General features: G+C 35.7%; 1 protein-coding gene across 4 annotated transcripts in view; it reads left to right on the forward strand.

The window, feature by feature from the left end:
* The window catches only part of LOC136340658 (dipeptidyl aminopeptidase-like protein 6), a 52,182-nt gene that overhangs the window by 16,722 nt on the left and 11,223 nt on the right, over positions 1 to 24,237 (forward strand). For 2 of the 4 annotated variants that reach the window (XM_066284886.1, XM_066284887.1), the window contains exons 2-10: positions 1,274 to 1,462; positions 1,932 to 2,013; positions 12,115 to 12,285; positions 12,340 to 12,480; positions 12,546 to 12,620; positions 13,689 to 13,741; positions 19,467 to 19,681; positions 20,757 to 20,950; positions 21,013 to 21,116. In XM_066284886.1, coding sequence (XP_066140983.1) covers positions 1,437 to 1,462; positions 1,932 to 2,013; positions 12,115 to 12,285; positions 12,340 to 12,480; positions 12,546 to 12,620; positions 13,689 to 13,741; positions 19,467 to 19,681; positions 20,757 to 20,950; positions 21,013 to 21,116 — 1,061 coding nt within the window. In that variant the 5' untranslated portion in view covers positions 1,274 to 1,436. Of the gene's footprint in view, positions 1 to 1,273; positions 1,463 to 1,931; positions 2,014 to 10,291; positions 11,074 to 12,114; positions 12,286 to 12,339; positions 12,481 to 12,545; positions 12,621 to 13,688; positions 13,742 to 19,466; positions 19,682 to 20,756; positions 20,951 to 21,012; positions 21,117 to 24,237 lie in introns of those variants that run through there. The other 2 variants (XM_066284888.1, XM_066284885.1) reach the window with 2 other exon arrangements.

Consider the following 24,237-nt stretch of genomic DNA (forward strand, 5'->3'; position numbering starts at 1 on the left):
ACCAGCTTTCGAGCAGGGCACGAATACCGCGTCGGAAGAACGCGTTGTCTTTAGATGCAATCCATGAATCGACCCATTTTTGACAATCTTCGTAAGAAGTGAACTTCTGCTCAGACAGACTATGATCCATCGAACGAAACAAATAATAATCAGATGGAACAACATCTGGGGAATACGGCGGGTGGGGCAGGATTTCCCATTTAAGTCTTTCCAGGTATGTTTGTACCGGTTTTGCGACGTGCGGACGAGCATTGTCGTGCAGCAAAATGACTTTGTCGTGTCTTTTGGAGTATTCCGGCCGTTTTTCTTTCAATGCACGGCTCAATCGCATCAGTTGTAGTCGGTAGCGGTCTCCAGTTATGGTTTCAACAATTCATAATAAATCACACCCCTCTAATCCCACCAAATACAGAGCAGAAGCTTAGACCCATGGATATTCGGCTTTGCCACTGATGTTGACTGGGCTTAACCCATGACTTTCTGCGCTTCGGATTGTCGTAATGGATCCATTTTTCATCACCGGTGACAATCCGATGCAAAAAACCTTTTCTTTTTTCCCGTTGAAGCAGCAGTTCACACGTCAAAAAACGCCTCTCAATGTCCCTTGGTTTCAATTCATATGGAACCCAATGTCCTTCCTTTTGGATCATATACCCAAAGTTTTAAGACGTTTTCCTACCGTTGATAAGTTAACTCTCAATGATGTAGACAATTCTTGAAGTGTTTGACATAGGTCTTCGTTGAGCAATGCCTCCAAAGCATTGTCTTCAAATTTTTTTGGCTGACCAGGTCGCTCCTTGTCAACCAAGTCGAAATCACCAGCTTTAAAACGTGCAAACCACTTCCGACACGTTTGTTCAGCTAGAGCATGTTTATCATATACTTCCACTAAAATACGATGAGCTTCAGCAGCACTTTTGTTCATATTAAAGTAATGAAGTAAAATTCCCCGCAAAAACCCTTTATTTGGCACAAATTGTGACATATTCAATAAATTATAAAATGTCGTTATTTATTATTCAAAAAGTGGGTATGCAAAGCAAATGACCTCTAATGACCGTTGTTTCACGATAAGGATATTATTGTAGATAACAACGAAATACTATACTATCTATGCCATCTCTTGTAAAACGCTACAAATTAATTCCAACTCCTAATATTATTCCTAACTTATGCGATGATGTCTTCACCGCATTCGAGCGTTATTGATGAATAACGTCACGTTTATACCCAAATATTAATTCATGGAGCACTGATCAACGCATTTTTCCAGAAAAATCCAGCGTTTCTTCGGCTGGATTCGATTCATCCCAACCCAGTGTGAGCTTCGACAGTGTTCGGGTCTCGTCGGCTCGGTAAGTCGGGACAGTGGCGGGGGCTCGGCAGGCAACGTGGCGGCGACGTAGGGCGGCGTTACACGCGCCGACAGCTACGGGATGCACGCCAATGTGCATGCCGACAGGTGAGTGTTAATTCTATGAGTAAAAAAATGCAATATGATTGAAATTATACAGGATAACTCATATCGTATGTGGTGCTATATTGGCCGAGTTGTTGAAGTCACAGTATTAGCTGGATTCGGTTCTTACTAAACGAATATGTGTAACTAGCTTCAAAGCCTACACCAATCCAATCACTATCCAACGCTGAATTACATCAAAATTGTATACCTTTAATGTAAAAATTTTCTGAAAATATGCCGAAATTTAACGATTGAATACTGTTGATTGGTAATGCACACGATCAAATATTGTTTAATTTCATAAAATACAGCGTAATTAGACAACATTTACTCGTGTGTGTTGGACCGTAAGCTGCGGACTTTAGCCATAATTCAACAACTAGATCTTATAGTTATGAACACGGCCTTAGTACTAGTTAGTATTCTGTACACTTTGTTCTGTTGCCAGATCATTTGTCACTTTTTGTAGAAACTCGTGGAGACTACCTCCAGACGAGACCTTACAGGTTGCCGATCCAAAGGCAAAGAAGGCTGAGGTAGGTGATGAAGAGGTCAGTACTCGCAACACCAGAGGAGTCACCACTGCACCATGTTTTCCTGATTTAATGCAGTTTTTGGTAGTAGTTAATTATTCATGCTAATTGGAGATCTCAAGCAGGAAGTTTTAATTTATACATAATATTACATTTAAAATATTTTTAACAATAACCATCGTTTGTTCCGTCTCACTTGTCAAAGTTCTTACTTCGTTAAAAGCAGAGGACTTGTATTCTTACTCCGACGTTGCCCGAAAAAGTAATGAAAGTAATGACCTGTTCAGTTTTGCAACTTTCAACTTAAAAACCTTTGGCAAATACCCAAATCCGTCTTTTAATCTTTCCTGAGATCCTGCTTTAAAATTGATGTGGCAGATTTCCTGAAAATATTACTTTATTCGAAGATCCTGTTATGCCTCAACTGAAGTATAAAGACCATTCTCTTGCAATCGTAGAGTGGTGCGTATAATATAAACACACCAGTGGTGCAAATACCCTACGATAATAATCAAAATGTTTATTTTAGTCTCAGACACTAACCTATCGGACTTCAGTGTTTTTTATGATATTAGCTTCTTCAACAAAAGCTCAACTTTTTTCAGAAACACTCCACATTTTCAATTCCTCAAATATTCTCTTAATCTTATTTCTGAATAATTCCCCTCCTTGTGATTGCAGTTCATGTCCTTCCCACTCTCCTCGCCAATACGATCTTTTCACTCCATCAGAAGCTTCGTCCAGCATGGAAGAAGCAAAGCTGCACCAATATTTTAATTCAAGCAACTACTCCATCCTACGGAAACAGAAATTTTCGCTAACTGCTAAGGCTAATCCACTCCCAAAGGATATTTTGTCTCTGAGACCTTTTGAATTTCGGACCTTCAGACCCTCCATCCCAATGTCCAACTTCTTGTTTTTGTCTAAGAATTTCGGGCTTCTAGGTCGCAGAAAAGTCTCTCTAGCACACTCTGCATAGTTGTCTAATAGTATTTCCCCGCTAATTAATTTTCAAAGGATTTCCCTTCTTTCCTATCGTTCGAATTTGAAACGTTGTTGTTAAAGGTTGATGTGTAACGTTAGTGGGTACCTGCTTGAGATCAAGAGTAAAATTTGGAAACTTCTTGTTCAATTTTGACTATGCATTTGGAATGGACTAGTGGTATGTTCAGGAATGAGTACTGACTGAAATTTTTGGTATATTTTTCGAGTTTTAGACTTTTAGACTAGCATTTTTCACACAATAAGAAATACCGGGTATTTATGCTTATGCCGCTGAGACATATATTATTATTTATCATAAACAAGCACTAATCAATACCTTGTGCTCCTTATTTACTCGTCTGAAATGGCATTATTTGCTTTATTTCCTTCCTAAGATAGAGCTTAATAAAGTATCGAATTATTCGATCAATCGATTCCCGTCATTATCTGCTAAGGTTACTTTAAGCCTCTTTATCCTTTTAATGGCTTTTGCGGGATACAAGCTTTTTGTCTGGATCGTTAAAATTCAGCAGCTACTGTTTTTTATTTCTCTCATCTTTTTTAATTCATCAATCTTACATGCATCAAGCATACTTCTCTTCCCTGGTGAATTCTCGCTAAAAACCTGAAAAACTTAAAAATTAAGCACAGTTCAAGTTGTAGCACAATTTAAATGATGCATTATACGGTTGTTAAAATTGCAATTCCGGACGAGTGGCTAATTACTTTAAGAAAAGCTCAAACTTTAGGATGAAACTAGTACACTCATATAGACTTTTCTCATTTCTAGCTTGGAAGTTGTCTAGGAAAATTTGGGGTGTATATCGACTTGAACAGAGTTTTAAACTTTGGAAGGATTAGTGCCGTTTTCATACCATGTCGAGCTTCAAGTTAACCAAGTAGGAGTATCCAATACTCCTATAATATATAGTTTTAGTCCGTATACACCTATTGTTATACCTCTTACAGCCACGCAGCATTTTTGAGAATGAAACACCTTTAGAATATTAGACGATTAGAGTTACAAGGTAACCCTAGCACTTTCCATGAATTAAATATATCTCGTTAGCCTTAAGATCTTCATTTTTCTCCAATATTGTCCATTACCCTTTTTGCCTTTCATGTCCGATCTGCACATATTGGAAAGATAATATGCGAAAAATGTCGGAGCAAATTTCTAAGGGTAACGAGAACGCACATTCTTTTAGTTCTTTGATGTAGATATCGCTATTAATTAGAGATACTATTACTATTCTACCCCAATAATTTTATCCCAAATAAACTCATTAATTACATTAATGGGCCGTAAGGTAAAGGTTAGCGCACGATTCACCCTAGTATTTGACCAATAGAGTACTTACAGAAATTTACATGTACTAAAATTGGAGAATGAGGATCCAACCTCAAAAAAAGTGCCAATACGATTCGCAATTCGGAAAAATTCATAAGAAGCTTCAGTAAGAACTTTCCTTGAAGAGAGCCTAGTCAATCAGCAGCACAGAATTTGCGTCTCCTCCAAATGGTAACCCCTTGTATGTTATCATTCCTAATTTTAAACCAAAATGCTAAATGCAAAAGTTGTAGGCACCAACGTAGATTATTACAAAAGCTCTACGGAAGTACCATTAATCGGGTTCTTTTTGAAATATGACGCATACTTCTAATTTTTTAATAGAGCACCATGTAGATGCCTATTTCAATACATGAGGATTTTCACACTAATTTAAGAGATAATCGTTTAATGACTTGCAGAAATAATAAGTCATTAAACTAGAGAAGTCAACAAGCTACGAGCTCGTATTACCTCTTAGATGGAATGCTGTCGCTAGTTTTTGATTGCCCACTCTATGCACACAAGACAGGTCATTTATGCCTTAATAGCGGATGTACTCCAGAACATAATTGACAGGGTACATTTGGCCTTAAAATTCACTTACCTACCCTTATTTACACAACTATTAATATTCGTTACACACCCAAAACAAAATCACACGTTGTTTGCCTGGACGTCCTCATTCCGTCCCTTTATATGAAAGTCACGTGTGGCAGAAACGTCCCAGACTAGTGAGAAAATGCTTTTCCATTATATAAAAATAGGTACTTTTAATATATTGGTAGTTCTGGGATTAAGGGTTGTTTTATCAATCTGGAAATGGGGGTCGAAAGGGAATGTCGCATATTGCATAAAGTTCGGTCATTTACTATATTCTTTTTTATTTATCGCGAGGATAAGCACTTAATAAAATAAAATATCTTGAAGTGTGAAGTGCACAGTATACCATTTTGACCCTGTTTCTGATTAGCTACAGTAGACGTAGAGTTGATCGAGTGGAGTTAAATTTTTCTGCGAAAACCTTAAATGGTTTGCAGTTTAGATCTTTGGGCGTGTATTGAATTAGAGAGAACGTACGTGTCTAGAGGGCACCGGGAGAACGTAATATTCAAATAACAAAGACAGAGATATGATATGCACGTCCCGTACAGACTAGACTAACGGTTTAAAATTGATAATGGGAGTGTATACGGGTTGAATAAAGATGGCGATATGAATATATGTTCTTGAGTTGGATTATTTGTCACAATTTTAGCACCATCAGAGCCGTGACAATATACAGTGGTGGCCATTGAGATAGAGCCAGCTGATACTTTTGCTAGAATTCAACACCACACCTTTTTAGAAACATTTTCATAAACCTCTATACAGTTCCTATGCATGTTCAATAGGAATTATTTCGAATGCGCACCGAAACGAAAATTATAAGTGAACATGATAAAAATTCAAACTTGTTTGGTCTTGTTTGGTTTCAATTAGTCTCATTAAAAGTCAATTCTGGTCATTAAAATAGAGACGTGAAAAATAAAATACATAGCACTAGTGTTCCTTCAAGTTTGCACTTGTCGTTTCCTTTGAGTTATCACCGTGATTTCCTTTTTGGCACTTAGTAAAGTACTGAAGAATAACTTAGATAAAAATGGACCGTGGCGTTCATTGCACGGCAGAGGAAAGAGTGGCAATCTTAACATTACGGAAAGAGAGAAAATCGCTAAGAGAAATTGCAAGACTTATCGGATGTTCAAAAAAAAAATGATTGAAAATGCTATAAGAAAAGCACCAAGTCGGGAAAATCGTGGAGCGAGAAGAAAAACAAGTCCTCATACAGACAGGCAAATTGTTCGAGTCTCCAAAAAAGATCCCTTCAAGACGTCTATCAGTATTAAAACTGAACTAGGTTTGGAAATAAATACAAGAACTATTCGAAGAAGGCTTCAGACAAGTAATTTACACGGCAGAATAGCCAGAAAAATTCCTTTGTTATCCTCCAAGAACATTAAGCGACGTTTAAAATTCGCCCAAGACCATTTGAATTGGGATGGTGGAGAGGAAATAAAAAAATTTCGCTATATTTTATGGAGAGATGAAACAAACATAAATCTAATAAGATATGATGGGAGACATTATGTCAGAAGAGCACTCAACCAGGAATTATTACCAAAACACACCATTAAAACAGTTAAATATGGAGGTGGTAACATAAAACTTTGGGGATCCTTTTTATGGTATGGTCCAGGACCAATTTTCTGGATTAAAGAAACCATGGATCAACATGAATATGTCCACATTCTTCGAGATATTATGTTGCCTTTTGCTGAGGGGAACATGCCTCTAATATGGAAGTATCAAAAAGACAACGACCCGAAGCACACGTCTAGGAAAGCGAAAACATTTTTAAATGATAATAATGTGGATTTATTACCTTGGCCCTCCCAATCGCCGGACCTTAATCCTATTGAGAGAAATTATGGACTCTCCTCAAGAATGCTTTTGGCAAACATAAAACGAAAAACAAGGACGATCTCTGAGGGGTGATCAAGGCAGAATGGCAAGGAATGCCACTAGACGTGTGTCAAAGGCTTGTAAGCTCTATGCCTAGAAAATGCTTCGAAGTTATTAAACATAATGGTTGCACAGCAAAGTATTAAGAGTTTAATGAGAGTTTAAGCTTCATTTCATCATTTTGAAACTGCAAAATATATTAATTATACCTATATCTTCATTTGGCTTTATTTTAACGACCAAGTATTCGTGTTGATTTGTTCCATTTGTTTGTTAAATATTATGTTTATGCAATCTCTTTAAATTCAGTTTGTTGTTAAAGTTTTATTTCTTGGTTATATATTTACAATATACAATTATCATACTAATTCAGTGCGATATTAAAACTTTATTTTCCAACGAATATATTTCTTTGAACTGGCTCTATTTCAATGGCCACCACTGCACGTTAACGATTTCACTGCGTTCCGTATAACTCTAAACATTTTTCGTGATTTTCATTTTATTTTTCTGGCATTTAATTCGTAAATTAATAGTTCTTCCTCCCCTCATTTTTCACGCGCCATTGTTATGCCAGATTTTTTAAATTTCGATACCAAAAATGTAAAATTTTCGAAACATGTATGGTTATATTTTCGTATGCATGACGCACGTGCCTAGTTCCATATTACAAACTATAAATTTAATGTTTCGGTTTGTGAGGCGACACTACGCCTATGACTTTCATGTCATTTTAAAGTGCACGATATTCTCTAAAAGCCGTCAAATTTTAGGGATAGATGTTCCCTTTCGTCAGGTGTCAGATGCGCGTTCAATATATTTGAGATTAAGAGTGAGGACAGTGAATCAGCGGTTAAGACGTTGATCGGGGAAGTGAACGAAAATTAAATGTTCTTCTCCTTTTCTCAGATGAGAACATTTTAGAGCATCTCTGCCCCAATTCCTGATCTCTATATTTACCACCGAAAACGTCGCGAGCTGCGAAGCCTTCTCTTCCGAGTTGGAACTCCTACTTTTCCTGACGACCACTAGAAAGGTGTTTTTCTTTGAGTTGAAACCGTTCTTGATTGTTTGGAACGGAAGGCTTCTGTATTAAATGCTTCCCGAAGAAACCCCTTCATTCTTCTTGAGACCGAATTTTCGTTGTTTTTGACTAGAACAGAAACTAGTATAGGGGGGGGGGGGGGGGTTCAAGCTCACTTAATATGCGTGAACATCATAACTACAAAACATTCTCGCTGGCCGCGAGTCGTTTTTCGATAAAATCTCAGCCAAAGCCCTCCAACACACTCGGGCACCATTATGAAACTTGTTAAGTACCCCTTTACACGATAGCTATTAGAAGCCAATTTATCGTGATACGACAATAAATGTGCTCAACAATAGAGAGAGAAAATTGAAAAGAAACACATAGCTACATTTCGACATAATAACATAATTGAGACTTGAGCTGCTTTTCATGAAAGCTGTGGCGTGTGGAAAAGAGGAAATGTTGCAAATTAATTTCACCGGAGTTATTTCCGCCAGGCGTTGCTTTCATATATAGAAACCAATTGTTTTTCATCCATGTGGAATATCTCCCAGAAAATTCCGTTAATACGTCCAGGAAGGGCAAATCATGAATATTTAATGTTATCAATGCGGGATCAGATCATGGAGCGAAAAGATTTAAGTTCTCGTAGCGAAAATAATGTTTTCGCTCCGATTTGGGCGGGGTCACGGTGATCATAGGAGAGTTGGCGCTGAGGCAATTACTTACGTTAATTCTAACGTGCCCATGGGGATCACGAAATCTACGGTAACTCTCGAACTGTTTAGATGTTCAAAAAAACTGAATGATATTTTAAGGAAATCGAGATTGTGCATCTAGAGAAACAGTAAGAAAACAGTCTTAAAACCAGAACTGAAAGAAACGAGCTAAGTTACGATTGTGAGTGTTGTTTTTATAGGCAGCAGGGGGCGTGGCAGACTTTTCTACATGCATTTCATTCATGAGTAATGCTGGCATCGCAATAGAGGCTCTTAAATAGTGACTAATGTCACTTTAAAAGAACATTAGATTAGGACAGAAATAGCCGAGAATTCTAAATTTACGATAATTTAAAGGAAGGAAAACCGACGATTTTATATTCATCAGGAATATCATTGAGCGGTAAAATCGTGATGAAAGGGCTCAATGTGGAATTAGATCATAGCACGAAAATAACGAATTCCACTAATAACCCTCATTATTCTGATGCCTTAGGGCTAATTCTAATTTGTTTGTCCCTCTGTTTCCCCAACATAATAAGCACTACTATAAACAGTGAAGGCTCTCCCTCATTAAAATAACTTTTCAATAAATTTGCGATATATAAACTGTACTACTGCTGCCCATGCTAGGAATGCTATTTTTAGCATAACTGATCATTTTTCGAAATTTATTATCGGGTTTCTAATGCGTGTATATTTACCTTGGATGATTTTATGGTAGTTATCTTCTACAGCACTGTTCAACAGAGGCGTATCATACGGATTTTCAACGAACCATCAAATTCGGTTCGAAATCTATTAGTCGATAATTAGTAACATCGACAGAGGCCAAAAAAAAAGGACAATGCAATATATTTCGAACGCATAAAATGATGAATTCCGCAATTGATGATTTAATTCGCAGTTCAGTCAATATCGATTATATGAATGCTTGAAAATGCGATAATTTCAAATATCTCACAAATATACACTCAACGTGAATTCGTAAATTATACATATTTAACACAATACAAACAAATATATAATGTAATTTTTCAAATTTTAACACAAATAGTTCATTTAAACTAAAACTGATGACTAAACGGATTTCACTTCAAAATTCTTAATTCCATAATTCAGTTTCTAAATGGATTCAGTAAAAACAATGATTACTAGATGATTACCCAAGCAGGGTGCAGTTTAAATGTGTTAAAATTTAGGCATTTTTTAATGATTTTTTCATTTTAGAGTACAGTTAGAAAAAGTGGCCCTCTTTATAAAATGCTATTTCATGTAACTGAAAATCGTATTGCGGAAGTTCCTTTCCCTCGCCCTACTCGTTATATTTTGTTATATATAAATACATTTCGTAATTGAACATCAGTATGGCTAGTGTGTCGTTCCATGTGGAAAAAATTTTAGTCAAGTCAATGACACTCTCGGAAAACCAAACTGATGCTTTGAACATGCAACTACACAGACATATTCTACTTAAAATTGGGCTTAATTGGAATGTCTTTTGAAAATTTGTGTTATGTTCAGAAATATTTTAAATAATAATAACAAATATCTATATTTTTTTAATATATAACTATTGATGAAGAAATTTTTGAAATAAATAATAATAAGTATTTGAAAATTCGTATTTTTTTTCTAAAAAACCTGAGTAGTTGGGGTCGCGCCATTTTTACAGTTACGTTATGAAGATAATTACCCAGAACTACCGCCATTTGACTTCGCGACTCTTGTGATTTTCAAGATTTAAAAACATAAAAACGAATTTTAGATGAAAGAAAAATAATTAAATTTGTTTTTGTTTTGCCAATTTCATTATTTAGAAACTGTCATGAATGTTCCTTTTTCCTTTTTTGATCTACGAAACCCCGATGTTACGCTAATGAAACGCAAACAAAACATAATTCGCTAATTTGATTGCTCTCAGCTCAGCTCAGCTTGTCGATCAGTATTCACATTGAAACTTTTGCATATGGTTCGACAGTGCTACTTCGCATTAAATTGAAAATTTTCACAACAAAAGACTTTAATTTAAAACTCTCAAAACCGTAGACCTAACTCAAATAACAGGGTTTTAAAATAAATATTTAATCCCCGTGTACAACTCGGTAATTAATCGAGAACGAGGTAATTCGTGTGTTTCAAACGTGGCTGTTTAATAATTGGTTTCTATAAATCTAAACTTAGTATTTATCAACTTGTGTATATATAATATTCTCTACTAGTAAATTAAAGTGTAACAAACTCAATGGATTTAAACGAATTTCGCGTTTGATGCATTTTCCCCGGAAAATTCCTCGGAAAGATGAAAGATAAATGCGCAGATAAATCTAAGTTTCATTAAAATGTCAGCAAATCCTCGATCAACACTTTCGGTGGACTATGATATGGACTATGGTGAGGCTCATAATGTGAAACTTCAAAGAATTAGTGTGGTTTCACAAGGTAGGCAGAGCAGGATTAGCTGCACTCAGTGCGGAACAGTGCATCAGGGACTTTGTGAGATTCCTAAAGTAAGATATATATTAAAAATGGTTTTAATTTTACACAAAATAATTAATATGCTCTTATAACAAAAAAAAATCGTTCTCATGTAAGAGTGCATATAAAAGTTTGTCTTCTGGAGGTGATCTGAGCTTTGCTCATGATAATTTATCATTTTTCTTAGAATTTATTTTGCAGGTCGGAGTTTACGAGCCATAATTCATACGTTATTTTCATTGATTTAAGCTTAACCCAAAACTTCAGCAGCATAAATATGGATTATACAGCTCAGCGTTTATTCGTTTAGTAATTTCAAGCTTCCTTTTTCTGGACTGGGATTTCACAACGCACATAATGTTGAAAGATGGAGCAAAGCTCTTTATCTGTTTAGTTATAAGATTAAAAATATTTTATAATAATTTAGACTTATTGTGAGTAACTTCGATTCCGTCGAACGATTTTGTTAAGTAAGTTAACAATGCATCTCTCGGTTGAGGAGCTGATAAATTTTTTTACGGATTTAGTCGTTCACGCGCTTCTTGGGTAAATTTATTCGGAGTTTGGAGCGCATTGTTGCGATTGAGGGTGGTCCTGAAAATCAAATTCTGTAAGTTGTCAACGGGTTTCAAATCCGGTAATTTCGCTGGCTATTCTAAATTTGTAAATTGCTCAGCTTAAAATCTTTTCTGCGCTTTTATACTTTGATAGAGGCCAACAATATTATCCGCACACGTGAAGTTTTTGATAAAGTAGAAGAAACTATTGATTAGAAAAAATTGATATCAATAAAAATTCTATTATAGATCTTTAATTTATTAATTTCTTTTCCTGCGAATAACATCAAATAACAAATCCGAATCTTTAGCCTAACAAACACTTTGTATTTTTTAGCATTTAGCACACATGTGCATGTAAATATATTTTTTACTGCACTAAATTGCTGACTGAACTTCGCTGTGTGGCGCTCGTTCAACTACAGTCAGCGTGCGGTAAAGGGTCACTTTTGCAGCTGCCACGTAAACCAACTATAGCGTCACAAACATCTTCTTAATTTTATTACTATCCTCCAGGAGCTAGCACTACACGGAGATGAAGGTCACAACTGGTGGTCAATCGTCTTCGCCCTCCTAGTGATCGGCTTAGTGATATCTGGCATAGTAGCTGCCATATTTTTAGTAGGATACGTCGACGAACTTCTCTATTGGCAAGGAGAAAGAATGAAGCTTGAGCAGTTTTTACAGGTAATTAAATATTCCAGAAATTTATGAACTGAAAATAAATATGACGGTTTCCAGGGTGAATTAAATCCTAAACGCCTTCCCTCATCATGGATATCTTCCAGTCATTTCGTTTTCCAAGCTGATGATGGTAGCCTATCTATTTTAGATACTGATAAGAATTTTACCGTTTCGGTCTTAGTTACTAATCATACGTTGGTGAGTATATTCTTATATGAAGAAATAAGAGGAAAATTGTTGACTTATTCTGTTTTTTTTTTCAGAGACAATTAAATGTTAGAGGATACCAGTGTTCAAAAAACTTAAAATATGTACTTTTTCATCACAACGTTAAATCGGTAAGCACTAAATACCATAGGTAAATGTGTTCATATCTATTAGGGGTGATTTTTTCACCACATCGTAAATTTACCAAGAGACGAAATTCGATAATGAATTGTCTACATTTTAACGGAAAATTGATTAGTGTTTCTTAACAGTTGATTGAAAAATTGACGCTTATTAAAACTCATCTGTTCACGTTAATCTCTGTATAGACAAATTGGCCTCTTACGAGCTTCAGCAGCTTTGCGTGCGTACTGCACATTTCCCAAGATGACTTAAAAAAGTGTCGGCTTTTTATTGCTTGGTACGTACCGGAAAACATATATCTCAACCCTTCAGGAACAATGTAAACCATTCACTAAAAAAAAACGAGTTCGTGACGAAAACAATTTGTTCCCGAAGCAAAGCTTGAAAATCCATAACTATTGTACTTAATTCAGTTGCCCTTCACCCTATTACCTAAGAATCTAATCGACGGCTCATGCTATGACAAATAACTAGTTTGTACTTGTTTGAACTACAGCTGAAGAACGGGCAGTTCAGTTGTATTTCTCGGAAATTTTTAATGGTTTGCTTTTCTGATTTAGAGAACCTTAATAGACTCTCGGAATATGCACATTTTTTATTATTTTTTTTTCGTAGAGGGGAAACCTTCTAAAGGTACCCGGTCTGATAGACTGGCGACCGGGTTATGTGGGATTCACCCCCTGAAGGGAGGCGCCTACCCACTAAAAAACCCACCTTTCTTCACTGTTGTTCCCTCCCGGAATCGCCTAAAAGCATTACTTCAGGGGGTGCGGAATGTGCACATATTAGTGATTTACTGATTCACTAACAGTAAATCTCTAATAAGGTTTTTTTGCCTAAAATTAAACAATAGCTAGCTATTTTTCTGCTTATTATTATTATATTACATTGTTATCTTTTTATGTCTAATATTTTTAATTAAAAGAAAATTACCATTTCATTTCACACGTCGAGAACATATTTGCAATAAAAATACTTAAAAAATTATGTTTAACCCTTTAATATTTTTAAATTAATCAGTATTCCGACATTAATTGAGCTTTTTAATGTTGCAGGTATTTAGACAATCCTATACAGCGCATTATACTATCTATGACGTAAATAAAGAGTAAGTATTAGTCGCCCTAACAAATAAACTAAAACTAAAAAAGGTTGGTACACGGAATATAATATTTTCATGCCTCATAAGCATGGATGGCTTTTGTTGTTATACCATTTAAGAAGTGAGTAAGTACACATTGCGCAATCACGTGCTCACGGATATGTATGGATTTTAAGGAATTTCAGGTAAAATTTATATTCAAAAATCATACATGACGTTCCTTATCATCGCGCGGTCAGGAAGAGATACCCCTCCTTATGAAGGAGGGATATCTCTCCTCTCTTCGCAGAGGCTTAAATTGTTACCGGGTGTTGAATTGATTCGGAACTCCTTTACCACCCCAAAATTTTCTTCTGGTGCACCGTTGAACGTTTGATTCTTACAATTAGCAATAATCGTCTGATGCAAAAAAAAATATATTCTCTCTGTATTATCTTGCACCTGATCGTTATAATTGTTAATTAGTTATCGAATCAATTGCAAAAATGTGTATAAAAATATTTCATTTTAAGCTGCAACTCAATATTCAAAGTATTGTAATTACTATTTAGTGGAACTTTTTAAATGGATAGTTTTGATTTACCATTTCAATATCTGAGTTTTGATTAGTTTTTTTGCAAAAATCCAAAGTGGCAATCTGCCAGTATCTTATTGATTCGCAAATAGTTAAAAACTATGTTATATACGCTCTACTCACAAGCTTTGGAAAATGCCGGCAATAGAGATGTTGACCTGTAGTTGAAAACCTATGGATATTATTCTTTTTGTAAACAGATACTACTTCGGTATCATCTGGATATGATTGGAATGTGTAACACTCATTTACTAAAACATGTTTAAATGGCCAAATGTATTGGGTAAAACGTTTCCGAAAAATTTTCTAATCAAAAGGATTCTGTCCTGGCCGGTTAAGTTATAAAATATTTTTCCAAAGAGTTTTCGATTTTAAAAAGGTTGCATTGTTTTTGAGATGAGCATTTCCGTGATATGAAGCGAGTTTAATATTGGTTTTCGTGATTTAGAAAGCCTCTCGAAATTAAGGTTTTTCAAATTACATTTTTGGCTCTATTGTTTTCTTAAGCAAGAAATATTGCATTTTCCTAATTATTTTTAATGGCCCGCAATAGGTTTTCGTTTTTATTGGAACTGACCACTGTCGCATTCGGGTCCACTGCTGTCTCTATTCCTCAGGCCTCGTGTGCGCTTGGGAAATTTGGCATTCAACCTACTTAGCCAAACTTGCATCTGCTGGAAACGAGGGCTAGAAATGCAACAAAATGCGCCAAATCCGCCATGTTTAATACATCGAAGAGCATTCGACTGACAACAAAGCTTTTATTTCTTACGTCTTAACTATATTCTCCAGCTTCTTCATCGTTAAATACTTTTTGTTCTGATATACAGTGTGACCCATTTGTTTTGGGGCCAGTCTGTAAAAAGTTTATTGATTGTGCGATTTAACTCAGATTTTTTTTAATTATAGAGATTGATAAACTGCACTTTTTCAGCAAAAATGGCCTGATTGACATGAAATTCAAGGCCTACTATGACAGTTTCTGGAGCAAAATTTTAATAAATCATATTAGCGATTTTTTTAGAAAAAATCTGTGCGCGCCACTGGATTGGCCACCTCTGAAAATGGGCCTGTACAAAATTTTATCGAAAAATTTTAAGCAATAACGATTTTGTAGAAGAATTAAAAACGCACACTAGGTACTTACTTATTTTCAAAAATTTATAGTCTGAAACGACTTATTTATGGTCTTAGGCTTATACAGACAAAATAAAACAAAAAAATATGAAAATTACATCACAAGAAACAATTAAATTTAATTTATTCATAATAAAATTCATCGAAAATGTGATTTATGCATTGCACAGTACTTCGACTTGCCGGTCTATCTGGATGTCTGATGTTGAATTCTGCATTCTGCCGCAGCTTCTGCTGACGAGCGCACGTTGTCGCCAACAAGACGAACAATTTCTGTTTTTTCTCTTTTTTCCAAATTTTCCATAATTATCATGATTAATAATTGAATTTGTATTAAGAACAAATGAGTTCTAATATCGATATAGACTTTGTTTATTTGACAGTTAAACGCTTCGCTTGTTCTCCATAGCCTACTATGAATTTTTCAAAATAAATATATACTGAGGGTGCACTTTTAATTCTTCCACAAAATCGTTATTACTTAAAATTTTTCGATAAAATTTTGTACAGGTCCGTCTTGAGAGGTGGTCAATACAGTGGCGTGCACAGAGGTTTTCTAAAAAAATCGCCAATATGTTTTATTAAAATTTTGCTTCTAGAGACTGTCATAGTAGGCCTTGAATTTCATGTCAATCAGGCCATTTTTGCTGAAAAAGTGCAGTTTATCAATTTCTATAATAAAAAAAAATCCGGGCTAAATCCACACAATCAATAAACTTTTTACAGACTGACTCCAAAACAAATGGATCACACTGTATGTTCTGAAAATTTGTGTTAACATTATTATTTGAATAATGGTATTACATCAAAATATAGGCGAGAATTTTCTCATTTCAATACATAGTTACAGAAACCTAAATTAACAAGTTTCCCCTGAGCACATACATATGTTAGTGTACAGTTGAGCCACGTTATCCAGTGAAAACTTTCCCATCAAAAACATTTTCGGAATAGAAAATTTGCCACATATATTTCGAAACACAATACGAATATAATACGTCCGTGAGACTCTTTGTTTCCCTCCCATACCAGCTGTGTTAAAAGTGTTATCTCTCGAACGTAGACTACCAAAAGATAAAATATTGAATGTTACATTTGGATTTCTATAGGCAAAGCATGTATTTGATATTTTGCAGTAATAGAACTTTTCATATAATACAACAAATGTTCATAATATACTCAAAAACATCAAATACGTAACTGGATTTTCAAGTTTGTGTTATAGTTTTTGAAGTTGAGTTGCAGTTGAATTGCTTTGTTGAAGTTTCAGTTGGAGATATTGGGGGAATCGGAATCTACACGTATCTCTTAAAATTCGAATGTATTCAGATTATATTTCACATAATTTTATACCTACAGGTTTGTTAAGGCCACTTTAATATGGTTCAGGTTCTTCGCGTTAACACTAACCATGCAACGAGGTTTTACGACGCATTTCAATTTTAACAATATTTTAACGAACTCTATTGTTAATTTTTAAAACTCTCTTAAAAATGAACGTGGAGGCATCATTTTGTCAATGTTTGTTATGTGATACGGTCCAGTATCATTAATATCCATTTTTCTCGAGTTTAATTACTGTCGACTATTTAGAAAAAAATCAAGTCTAAAACATATTGGGAGCGAAATTCGACCATCCTTGTAAATCAAATTTCTTAAGTTAGGAACATAATACCCAACATCTAAAAATAGGAGTGAATATCTCGTAATTCTGCCCTCTTTCAATATTCGATTGCAAATCCCTTGGAGCGCAACCAGAGAAATTGGACTTTATAGCAGTGGGAATAGCGTCTCGTTTCAGGAGACTTGATAACCTATATTAGAGGTCGTTCCTTTTTATACCTAACATCAGAAATTACCGTTAGGTATCGACTTTACAGGTTAGTTAGAATACGACTTAAAAACTTTGCAGGAGTTTATTTTCAAGAAGTGTCTCGTTCTTGGGTGTCATCCTGATGCATCTACAGTCATTTTTGAAATTCTAAAAGTACGCTCCGTCATGGTGGATCAGAATCACTAGCAAACATTCACTTTTACAAAATACCTTAATGCTATACGGGGTGTTCCGGAACGATGGTCAAATCTTTTAACAGGGCATTCTACCGACCATTTTAGGGGGGGATCTTCGAATGAAATTTTTCAATTTAGGCCCTTCCTGTCCAAATATTGCGGTCTCAAAATGGCGGAAAATAATCTTTTTTTTTTAATTTATTAAAAATGGTTACGCTGAGAAATTTCAATTTTGGTACACATCATCAGCTATTTTGTAGTGGTTTCTATTCTTTGACTCGTGTTTCTTGAGGGCCGAAATTGGCAACCCCTAATTTTGTTTTCTCCAGAACTTTTTCCTACAACTGCCGATTTCAACAAAACTTCGTTTTTCAATTCTAAACATAATTAATTTTTTTTCACTCTTGTCATTTTGTCGTACAACCAACGGTTTGCGTAAAAAAATTATTATATTTTTTCTTACCCTATTGAGCATCTTTTCGTCACTGGTTAGTGGTAAACGCAGTAGGCGGTTGTTATGTTGACGTTTTTCTATTGTTTTGTTGTCAAGCACTTCCGGGACACCCTGTATAAGAGGAAGAAAGGTGCCCTGCAAAATGTTGTATTTTCAACCCATTGCATTTGATGGCTTCGGTTATTTTGGAACTGTTTTAGTTATAGCAGTCAGTCGGTTTTATTGAAATATCGAGGCATTTCGTCGAATTATAAAAATTACAGGGTATTTTCAAAAAGTTGTTTCAATTTATTGTTTTGGAACAGTAATGAAAAAACTCTCCTACAACCCCAGATGTCTAAAAAAAGGCAGTTTCGACTAAGGAGTTTATTTCGGATAAAACATTCCACTCCCGCATTTATCTGATTCGGTCATTTTCTTTCGGAAAGGCCTTTTTACCTCATCCGCTTTTTACGACGCGAATCTTTCTAAAGAAGTTTTTATGCAAATAATAATCACTGCATTTTCCCGTTTTTATTCTCCTTCAGATACAAATATTTTCAAATCGACCCTGCGGTGATGACTGCTAAAAGAAATTTATATCGGATAAAAGTCTCCCGGGTATGAGCGAACTCGAATTGGAAATTTCCGTTATAGGGTGTTATGGCGTCATATTGAAAATTACGAAATTTATTTGATACGTAATCAGAGTGATCTACCTCACGAACTAGAGAAGTTACGTTTCCCTAATGCCATCGATGTGAGATTTCAGAAGTGGCATATCGCCTTCAAAATCTAATTAATTTTCTTCAGGAGCAGAATCGTAAAATTAAATATCTAGGTTAACCGTATGCGCTCCCTGAAAATTTCCCTTGTCTTGGCACGCGACATAACATCCGCCGCCATTAATTTCTTGAAAGATAGTGATTGCTGTAGAAAGACCTTTAATTTAAACTCTGCCCCTAGAATAAATAACGACCCGCGATAGGCAATTAATTTTCATTTGAAAATTTAAATTTGCTGCATTTCTAGCTATTCTTTTCAGTCGAATGTCATGCGAAACGGGCTATTCCTTTGAGTAAATCTGCACGCAACATTGTGAATTGACCCCTCTAGACTACGAAAGTAGAAAGGTGAAATTCATTCGGTACATAGAGAGGGAGAATGGAAAATGAGAATAAAAAAGAGGCGGTACGCACAAGAATGTCTTTACAATGTATCTGTTTTGGGGTATGATTCTCGGACCTCGTTGGACATTAAGGTTTGTTGTCCCAAACACTTCATTCGGGGCGCGTGAAACCTGGACATTCCACAGCAACATATGCGCACGTTGCTCTAATGGGCGATACCTCATGCGACATTCCCCTAAATTCCGGTTAATTCGATCTATTCAGGCGATAACTCAAAAAAAAACAATTTTTATCAGCTGCAAAAATATCCAGACAATCATTATAGTTTTGAAAAAATTGTTAGCTTGAATCAACAGATCAATTATAATTCAGTCAACAGGGAGTGTTAATTGAATTAGGATATCTTGAACTAAGATTGAGAATTAAGATTAAGACATTTACTTGCAGTCATCATATACCCGTTCGACTAGAATCTTCTCCGAAGGCCCAACCGGAACGTCTTCAATATGTCAAGTGGCTGGGCGACACTACGTCACTATTGATAATCTTCAACAACGATATCTACTATAGGAGCTCCCCAGAAGATGAGACTGACACTAGGCTTACGTTTACAGGAGAATCTGATGTTGTTTATAACGGGATACCTGATTGGTTGTATCAAGGTATGTTAGCATCATTAACGAACTTAAGAAAAACGAGCAGCCCAGTTCTGATCTACCACGCGAAGAGGCACTGACACAATTCTCTTCCAAAGCTGAACTATTACCAACTCGATTCAATACAAATCGAACATTTTTTTTTTCGGTTTTCAACTTTCGATAGTTTTTCGATTGTAGTCGTTTCTCCGAAATTTCAGTTTTTTTCGAATTTCTCCGAAAGTCATTGAAATTTTTCAAATTTTTAAACCTACATATTCTTGACCTCTGAATTACGCCACTTTTGCCCGAATTTAACCGACTTTGTATATTATACGGTTAGTGAGATCCCCATAACGTTACGTTCCAAAAGCGAACGCCCTGTATATTTAACCTAGTTGGCACATCTCGTATCCACACATATTTTTAAAATGCAGGCCCGTGCACCTCCCCGTTATTCATACAGGGGAGAAGGTCTCTTTTCCATTCCAAGCCGAGATTCATATCAATATTCGCGAAAATTACGCTTACTTAGGAAGTCTTTATTAGATAATTTCAGGCATATTATGAATAATTTGTCGCATACAGACATAAAATACCTGTCTTAAATCTCTCGGCAGCTCTTCAACAGGTGAGTTATGCAGACCCAATTTTCCGCAACGATGCCTGCCGCTTAAACTGATGCAACACGTTTCCTGTTTCCGATGTCCTGTTCGCGAGTGTCTCCATTACGTCTGCAAAAACTTGTTGAGCTCTTACCACCAAGATGTTAATCAAATTTGATAGTGATTCGCCTGTGGATTTCTCATTCATTAATATTTATTTCATATCCTTAAATGGTCTTCTTCCTGTATTGTGATACGGGTATCTTCAAGTTTCAATCTGAGCCTGCGGTTTGAAACGATCTATTAGGGGGACTATGAACTCCTGGATGTGGGTGAGAAGTCTTATTATTTTTAATTTTTCGAGGTTTTTCATCTAAACACATTTCGAAGATATTTCTTTTAACCCGAGCTATTTTCAACCCCTCAAACTCCAAGTCCTATGAAATTTGTATTTAAATTTCAATAACAAATCGCATTTTTTAAATACTATCTTCCAGAGGAAGTTCTCCAGACGCCTGAAGCCCTCTGGACCTCTTATGATGGCACCCACCTGTTATATGCCACCTTCAACGATAGCGAAGTTGGCATCCTGAATTTTCCCTGGTTTCAAACTGGGACAGTACTGACTACAGGAAAAGCCTCGTTAAGGCCTATGTCGTTTCCCTCTTCCAGAAGCGTTCGATATCCCACAGTAAGCACTCTATATCCTAAAATACCGCGAGAATATTAAGTGAATTTTTCTCTTACTTTCAGCCAGGAACTCCTATTCCACAAGTCCAACTGTGGGTTTTGGATATGGCCAATGTTTCCGAATTGGAATACCATCAAGTCGTACCTCCCAAAGTATTCGAGGGGCAGTAAGTAGTCTTTTTAGTTATTCATGTTAACTTTTCGATAAATAATTATTTTGGATTCAGTGATTTTGTTGTTTAATTTCAACGAGTAATCGGGACCCGATAAGAGAGTTGATGTTCCTTTAAATGGCTATCTGGAGGCGGCCATTAATAACCTTCTTGGGGCGGGGAAAAATAGATGCTCAAACGTAGAAAACCAGTCAAGCAATAAATATAGAGACAAATTAATGTTTGTTCATTAGCAAAACTGGTGATTTGAATTTTGTAGTAATTGCTTGAGAATAAACTTAAGGAACTAGATGGTATTATGTGCCCGAATGTCGTTTAAATAGACAATGAATAATAGGAAGAACATCTGCACAAACCATTACTAAAATTCACGATCATTCAATTATTTCTCTATGACCCAATTAAACTTCCATTAACTGATATCAAGCATGATTGCTATGCTGTTTTAACAATAAAATATACGTCTCCAGCACAATTTGCCTTTTTACGAATATAATTAAAGATTAGCCTAATGATATCATGATTATCATGTCTATCTCATAGTTGATGGAGATTAATACTGTTAAATCAGCTATCAGAGCAACTTTATGACTACTGCCATTTTCATTACGTATTAGACAAACTAATTATATAAAAATATATCATTGATAATTTGCAATATTTCCTCGATATTTAGGTTAGTTCTGGTTATTTTGCTTGAGGAATACCAAGATTGAAAGTATGAATTGTTCAAAACATACAATTTTAGTAAGTGAAAATAGCATCATCTTCATGTTGATCGTTCGCATGGAATCGGCATCCGGCAAAAGGTTCCTTCTACGCTATATTTCTTACGAGTTCATGCTCTATTATCTTCTATAAGTTTAATTAATATAGTATTTAGTTATATAGTATTTAATTATATAGTTAGGTGAAAACGACCACACGGGCGATAATTCCAGGAGTATGTTACAGGGTGGCCCTTTGCAAACGAAACACGCACAGTTCTGAACAACTAAGAGAATTTAAGAAAAAACATTCGAACACTCAAAAAAATTTTTTTTTGGGGAAAACGTTTTGGTCTCGGTGTTTATCCTCAAAATCTTAAATGAAAAAGGTGGTTGAGCGACACCTCATTTTGAAGTTAATTCAATGTGCTCTATAACCGCTGAGTTTTAAGTTTTTCCTGTTAACCGAACCAAGATGGCGGCTTTGCAAAGATGCGCAATTTGAGTCATTTACGTTCAATTATTTTATCTTACTATAGTACTTTTACTTTACAACTACTTTACTGCAGTAAATTGAACGGTACTTTCTTTATATTGGTTTGATTACGTTGAAAAAAGAAAATGGAGTAGGTAGATAACAAAAAGAGTTAAGCTAAAAAAGCGGTATTAAATGAGGAAACTGAGGTGCCGGTTTCGGAATGTATTTCAAAACCCTCCATTAAGTACAAGAAAGTTAAAGGTGTTATCGGGTATCCAGCGTACGAGCATTCAAACGATAAAAAAACATACAAATTTCATCCATGCAAAATACATCTAGCGCAAGATCTTGATGAAGATCGTTTTGATAGGCGTTTGCAATGTTATCAAAATTTGTCGGGACAGATCTAAACGATTAGAAGTCCCTTTTTAATGTATGTTTCTCAGACGAATGCTGTTTCTTGTCGAACGATACTGTGAATCACCACAGCTGACGTTACTGGTCTGATGAGAATCTTACAATTATTCACGAATTTCATGCACAATGTCAGAAAAAATTTAATATTTGGGCAGAAATTTTTGGCCACCTTCTGATGGGCCTATATTTTATACCTGACAATTTGACAGGAGAAATGTATCTTGAGTTATTGGAAAACGCCATTTAGCCTGCACTAATTGAGATAATTGCAAACGACGACCAATACAAGAAAAAACGTGGTATTTTAGTAAGAAAGTGCGGCACCTCCTCATGCACTGACCGGTCACGAGCATTTAGATAAAAAATCGATTGGAAGGAGAACCCACGGAGTGGCTTCCGCGTTCTTCAGACTTAAGTCCATTGGATTTCTTTTTATGAGGCCACTTAAAAGGTAGAACCTACGTCACTGAACCGACAACTTTGGACGACTTGCGGCGGCGAATTACTAACAAATGTAATTAAATCACTCCACAGACAGTTTAAAATGTTCGACGGCGGTTTCAACAAAATCTCTTCTATTCTATGTAGGTCAGAGGTGGGTATTTCCAATATTTACTTAATTGAGTTGTAGTAACTTCAGTTTTATTTGCAAAACGCGAAACATAATCTCTATTTTTGATCCGAACATTTTTTCTTACCGTAGTAAAATGAAACAGGTAAAATGAATTTGGATGTTTATGGAAAGCTGCTATTTTGGTTGTGTTGACAGTAGAGACTTCAAACTCGGGAGTTATAAAGTATATTAAATTACCTTTAAAATGAGGTGTCACTCGACTTCCTTTTCCATTTAAGACTTTGGGGACAAACACCCTCCCGCTTAAGAGATTCACGATAGGGAGGTCTGAATTAGCCCAAAATATTTTTCCCTCAAAAATAAGTTTTACCTATCTCAAGGTTTTTTCGCAAATTCTCTTTGCTGTTCGTAATTGTGCGTGTTTCGTTTTCAAACGGCCACACTGTATAATACAGGTATGTAAGGAGACCTTTAAAGTACGCGTGAGATGGTGCAAAACACGACACGCAGCAAAGCGTTTTATAAGGCGCTGGGGCTTTAAAGGCTCTTAGACACGAATACGATATAGCATTTTTTATTGTTACAGTATCAATGCTACAACTGGTTAACTCTCTTGGGAGTCAAGAAGTGTTGTGAGTTTGGCAAAGAGCTTAGGCATTCCTCAAATGTCTATGATATTTTTCCTCAGTAACCGGACATGCATAAAACACCGATTGTGATGTATGCGGAGTCGAATTTTTTTACCGCACACATGTCGGTGACTACGATCTGGCATCACCAATAAAATTTTTTATTGGTTATACGAACGATTGTATCAGTGGGATTTTCACCCCTTTTGTGATCAAATTATCCATTTTACTCTCTCTTAAGGGAGAGTAAAGTCGCCACATTAGTCTGTCAAAGGTAAAATCAGCGTTTCACATTATATCTCCTATTGTT

The sequence above is a fragment of the Euwallacea fornicatus genome, chromosome 8 (assembly GCF_040115645.1).
Source record: "Euwallacea fornicatus isolate EFF26 chromosome 8, ASM4011564v1, whole genome shotgun sequence".
NCBI classification, from domain to species: Eukaryota; Metazoa; Arthropoda; class Insecta; order Coleoptera; family Curculionidae; genus Euwallacea; species Euwallacea fornicatus.